At 39.4% G+C, this 6,092-nt stretch overlaps 1 protein-coding gene across 2 annotated transcripts in view; it reads right to left on the bottom strand.

Moving 5' to 3' along the window:
- Positions 1–202: 202 nt before the first annotated feature.
- Positions 203–6,092, bottom strand: part of LOC107035587 (protein vestigial) — an 83,097-nt gene continuing 77,207 nt past the window's right edge. For both annotated transcript variants that reach the window (XM_015253072.1, XM_015253070.1), the window contains exon 6: positions 203–752. In XM_015253072.1, coding sequence (XP_015108558.1) covers positions 709–752 — 44 coding nt within the window. In that variant the 3' untranslated portion in view covers positions 203–708. The remainder of the gene's footprint in view (positions 753–6,092) is intronic.

Here is a 6,092-nt window from a genome sequence, read left to right on the forward strand (position 1 = left end):
CCATCATTGATCGTGGAATAGAAAATATTTTGAAGTTAATAAATCTGCCCCATTTTTTAAATTACGAATACAAAAATAGTGAATTAAAAAATTTTGATTTTTTTATTCCAGAATATATTATTTTAATTGAATCATGAAAATTCTAGATTTTAGAGCAGAACTTTTATTCTGAATTCAAGAATAAAATATTCTCAGAGTGAGAAAAAAATCCTGTGATCCACTACAATATTATTTTTCAATTCAATAAAATATTCTACACCAAAAAAAATCTACTCCACGATCAAACCTCTCCTGACGTTCACTTCAACATCCGTGAAATAGTGTGCGCCGGTCGCTATCTACCCCTACATGTCCCACAATCTCCCCAACTTCACTACCTAAACAACCTTAAAATAATTAGGTAACACTATGTACACACTTCTCCCGCATAAACGGTCACATGAACCGAGTCCCTCCATCAACAGTTATAACAAAAAAATTTTTTCAGTTCCGGACGCGAGTCATCACAATAATCCTCTCGAGTCCCCCGTGATTACCGGGGATAACCCAGGGAATACCTTCAAAGATTTCTGAAATTCCAAGAATTTCAAAGAAATTTCCGGAAAATTCAGGGGAATTTGGCAGTAAATATTCATTTTCACTTGAAAATTCATGTAACTTGTGGAAATTTCATCTCCCTGTCGCTAAAAAAATGGAGCTTGACTTAAATCACCAGTAGAGATCCTTGGAATCCTGTACCTGTGGATCTAGATCTGAAACCCACAGAAAATGACAATTAGTACCACCATAAACTAAATTAATTTACATTAATTCGATTTCTCGAGACAGTCTCACGATTTTTTTAAATAGAAATATAATTCTTCTCCTTCGATTTAAAATCCTGCATGGGATTTTGAGTGATGCGAGGGTGCCGATTCGGTGATGGCACCCGCTGCGACACCACCGACAAGGACGGATGCCTCTCGGGTCTTTAGTCCCACACGGAGCGTCACGAGATCAACCAGTTGAGATCTCCATGTTAAACCCAATGTTACAGTCTCTTTTATCTCGGATCTTGATATGACCGGGGGAATTTAACTCGACTGATCATCGGGGACGATTAAAAGCTCGTTTATGGATACGAATAATATATTCTTTTCGTTTACCGATGAACAGAAAAATTCATTGGGATTATTATGTTAATGGTTTGTATGAGTATTGAGGATTTTAATGAATGTAATAGTTATTTGCACTTTTTATTTTTTGTAAAAGTGTCATAAGGGTCAAACGGAGGAGATAAGCAGAAAGCTTGACCCTCATGAGTGTTCTCGTCTCTTCCACTTGACCCTTATGACCATTTTTCCCTACTCTTCCGTTTGACCCTCATCCTTATTTCTTCCGTTTGACCCTTATGGTCGTCCTGCTCGTCCCTCCTGTTTGACCCTCATGAGTTTTCCACTCATCTCTTCCATTTGACCCACATTTTGGAACGTTGGAAGACAAATGAAGGTTCCACAAGAACGGCAAGAAGTCAGTCATGTGGGTTATGTGGGTTATGTTTAACCACAGTCATGTGGGTTAAAACTGTCGTAAGTGTCAGAATCTCATTACGAGCAGAACCATCATAAGGGTGAAACGGGAGAGACAAGCTGAAAGCTTGACCCTCATGAGTGTTCTGCTCGTCTCTTCCACCTGACCCTTATGACCCTTTTTCCCCTACTCTTCCGTTTGACCCTCATCCCTATTTCATCCGTTTGACCCTTATGATTGTTCTGCTCGTCCCTCCTGCTTGACCCTCATGAGTTTTCCACTCATCTCTTCCGTTTGACCCTCAAGGCCGTCCGCTCGTCTCTCCCCCTTGACCCTTATGATGGCTCTAGTTATCCGAAATCAACGGAAATCGCCCTTGGATTACCCTATACTACTATAAAACGAAAAACAAAGGAGACAAAAAAACCCGCACGCATCCCGAAACACAGATCCATTAACATCACCATTTTTATCATTTTTATTAATATTTTGTTTCATCGAAGACATCAACTGTTCCAAGGCCACGCGTCGCCACGTGCATCACTTTATCTACCTGCCATCTCCTCTCGGATGTGTAACAACCCGCGAAACTGTTTAGGAACGAATGGACAGACGATACGAGTTATTGAACAACGAGTTTCCAAAGGGGCACACGTGCCTGCGCGTGTGCTTCTACCTGCTCTCTTGAAGTCAAATGATTATTTTTTTTTCATGCGATAGTGAGCACACATCAATCGATGTTTCCGGGGGAAAAGGCGGGGTGGAGCGTCGAGTGTTATTCGATGCTGCAGCCAGTGATCCGGAAAATTGTCGAGAGGCGGTTGGATGGCATCGAGACACTCGAGTATCATTTGATAAGAACGATTACCCGAGAAGTTGTCGGGCACGAGTCGATCAGGATCTTCTGTTGGTGGTGAATATTTTTTGATAATCGATTGTTTGTGCAGGGAGTTTTTGTTTGGGCACGGGATTATGTCGGACCGAATGGGTTTACGTCGGTGGGATGACCTTCGTGTGGCATTGATGATTATTTGCGGTATGTGAAGCAAATGGAGAGTGTGTCAATTAAATATTCAGGTAATGATTTTATGGTACGAGAAAAACAATTAGCTCTGCCGAAAAATTGTATGATCCACGTGAGAATATTTGATAGAGTGGAAGAGATTTACTTGAGGGAAGGAAATTGAATATCTTTCACGAAAATTGAATTATTGTCAAGATCATCATGTGTAAATATTCCTAGAAGAATTCGAACTGTTGGCAGGAAAAAATATAATCTATTGGACGACAATCATGTGATCTGAGAGAACTTCATAGGTTTATACAACGGAAGGAACACATTGACGACTCGTCAATGAAGAGGAAAGAAAATTTTTTTCCCAAAAAAAATTCACTCGAAATTATTTAGTTTTGCCACTAACACAGCTTTCGGCAAGAATATTGTAGTTTCCTCTCGAAGTTATCATTTGTACCGTGGAAATTCTAAGTGTTTATTGGACAAAGATATACACTACTCAATAACATTCACTTGATAAAACCGGAGTGTCATATAATTCTCTGTGGAACGGATGAGTTTACCCGAAAAACATATAAATGTCTCACGAGAACAATTACAACTACGAAAATTATCATGTTTTGGTGGCAACTTTCTTTTTTGTCCACAGGTAAATTGGCTCAACACGACAAACGATGTCTTCAGGGGAATATTTTTAATTTTGTCATTGAAAATTCATAATTTCGGATTCATTATTCCGGGGAAATTAATGAAAAGTCAGAAAAATTCGGAGAAATCTCTCCTTGAATTCCACAATCCTCTGAATTTTCAGGGAATTCCTTCAAAAATTTCTGTAATTCCAAGAATTTCAAAGAAATTTCCGGAAAATTCAGGGGAATTTGGCAGTAAATATTCATTTTCACTTGAAAATTCATGTAACTTGTGGAAATTTCATCTCCCTGTCGCTAAAAAAATAGAACTTGACTTAAATTTTCAATTCCAAAGTCAAAATTCCGTTGACTTTTCCCCTTGAATCGAATCCAAAATCATTTTAAATCAAATTAAATTAGATTTAATTCAAAATTCATTTGAAATTCAATACTTCTTTCAAAATACTGGACAAAAATACAAGAATTTAAATAAGCCCCGTCTCAAATTTCGTTCTACAAACTCTAAAATTTGTCGTACTAATTTTTTTAGTATCAATTTATTTAACTGAATATAATTCTATTCCTTCAATTTTCACAGCGATGTCTATCGACTCCGAGGAAGTAATTAAACCAAGCATAAATCTCTTTGCGGCTATAATAATTACCACTCTCGTGAACAAATATGGAAGTTGCTGACGAATAACTTCAAGAATTCTTCACTACAACCGACTGCAACATTCTTCTCAGTTATGAAAAATTTATGGATCTGGATTCACTCGAGTGGAGGAGAATGAAGTTAAGTTTAATTTTTTTAGGGAAATTCCGTTGTATTGTCGCAACTATGTGGAGGAAAAAGAACGAAGTTGAATTTTTGTATGTGGAGAAATACAATGTGGAATTTGTCCCTTTGAAGCTTGTGTTCCGAAAATAGCCATCATGAAGAATGTCTTATTCATTTTTATGTCAGAAAATATAACCTTTCACGATATTGGATACAGATTAAAAAGAAAAATTCTAAAGAAAATTGAGAGTTGAAAGATTTTCAAGTGTTTCAAAGACACGTCTATCTCATAATTTTCCAACCCTTTATGCCCCATATAAATGTCATCAATATTTAATACAAATTATATTGATGACATTTTAACGTAAAAAAATTTGGATATCATTTTTTTATTGATAATGTCGATGAAACACTAGTGCTTCATCGTTTTGTCTAGAGTTTTCGTTGTCTTCTTTATTTTTTATCAAATTAATGGAATTTATCTGGAGTAAATAAATATAACTGTATTCCCACGGGAGAACCATCGTCTCATCAAATTCTCATCCAAGAAAAATTGTTCTTGAATTCAGAATAGACTTTCTGAGCCTGATAAATTCGTAATCCCCCTCGATCGTGCGAGTATCCGCTATTTTGATATTACGGGTAATAGATATTTTTAATCGATGAAGGGATCATAAATCTCCGGCTGCATTGAACCCAGTGAGGGGCATATTATCCGCTGGGTGGCATATAATGTCAGAGCAAATATGTGGCGCATTATCCGGGAACAAAACGTCCGAGGGGCGCTGGAGGGTTGCAAATGGGGTGTTGGCTAACCCGAACAATATTGCCTACTATTTGTCGAGTCACGGAGTCGGGGTCTCTCTCCTCTCCCTTCGAGTGAGATATGATGGTTGGTAACGGGGTGCGATGATGATTTCAATAAACAAGGTTCCAAGCTCATTATTTGCTCGATAAATTTCTACTTTTTACACCGCTTCCACTGAAATTTTTCCGACATTTCAGAAGGTGGAAAGTGTCATAAGGGTCAAACGGAGGAGACAAGCCCGTCATGAGTGTTCGTCTCTGCCACTTGCCCCTTATGACCGTTTTGCCCTACTCTTCCGTTTGACCCTCATCCTTATTTCTTCCGTTTGACCCTCAAGGCCGTCCGCTCGTCTCTCCCGCTTGACCCATTATGATTGCTCTAGTTATCCGAAGTCAAAGGAAATCGCCCTTGGATTAGCCTACACTATCCTATATGGAAAAGTAGAGAATATACTCGACGCTCACTCCAAGTGCCACCAAAAATATAGGGGAGGGTGGGGCAAAACGGTCCCCCTTCAATCGTCAATATTTTCCGATTCAATAATCCGATTGGGATGAGTTAGAGCTCGTTTTGAAGAATGAAAAACTATCTTCAAAATGAAGTTGAAACTGGGAATTTTCACAATGTCATTCACAAGTTATTGACAATTGAAGGGGGGCCGTTTTGCCCCACCCTCCCCTACCCTTTCTTTAAATTGTCCCCCACATTTTGGAACGTTGGAAGACAAATGAAGGTTCCACAAGAACGGCAAGAAGGATCATGTGGGTTAAAACTGTCATAAGTGTCAGAACCTCATTCCGAGCAGAACGATCATAAGGGTCAAATGGAAGAGGCAAGCTGAAAGCTTGACCCTCATGAGTTCTGCTCGTCTCTGCCACTTGCCCCTTATGACCGTTTTGCCCTACTCTTCCGTTTGACCCTCATCCTTATTTCCGTTTGACCCTTATGATTGTTCTGCTCGTCCCTCCTGTTTCACCCACATGAGTTTTCCACTCACCTCTCCCGTTTGACTCTCAAAGCCGTCCGCTCGTCTCTCCCGCTTGACCCATTATGATTGCTCTAGTTATCCGAAGTCAAAGGAAATTGCCCTTGAATTAGCCTACACTGTCCTGCATGGAAATGTAGAGAATATACTCGACGCGACGCCCACACCCCAAGATAATCTTCCCAATTCTACTGATAATTTTAATCCACGAGATGGAAGAAGAATGAGGGGCTGAGAGATCATAAAACATTAACCCCTAATTCTCAATGGCTGTGACAACGATTGGCGTCGAGGCGCCGCTGGTTCTGTCTCCCTCCCTCTCTCTCTCTCTCTCTCTCTCTCTCTCTCTCTCTCTCTCTCTCTCT

The sequence above is a fragment of the Diachasma alloeum genome, unplaced genomic scaffold, assembly GCF_001412515.2.
Source record: "Diachasma alloeum isolate Michigan unplaced genomic scaffold, Dall2.0 Dall_scaffold_00199, whole genome shotgun sequence".
Classification (NCBI taxonomy): Eukaryota; Metazoa; Arthropoda; class Insecta; order Hymenoptera; family Braconidae; genus Diachasma; species Diachasma alloeum.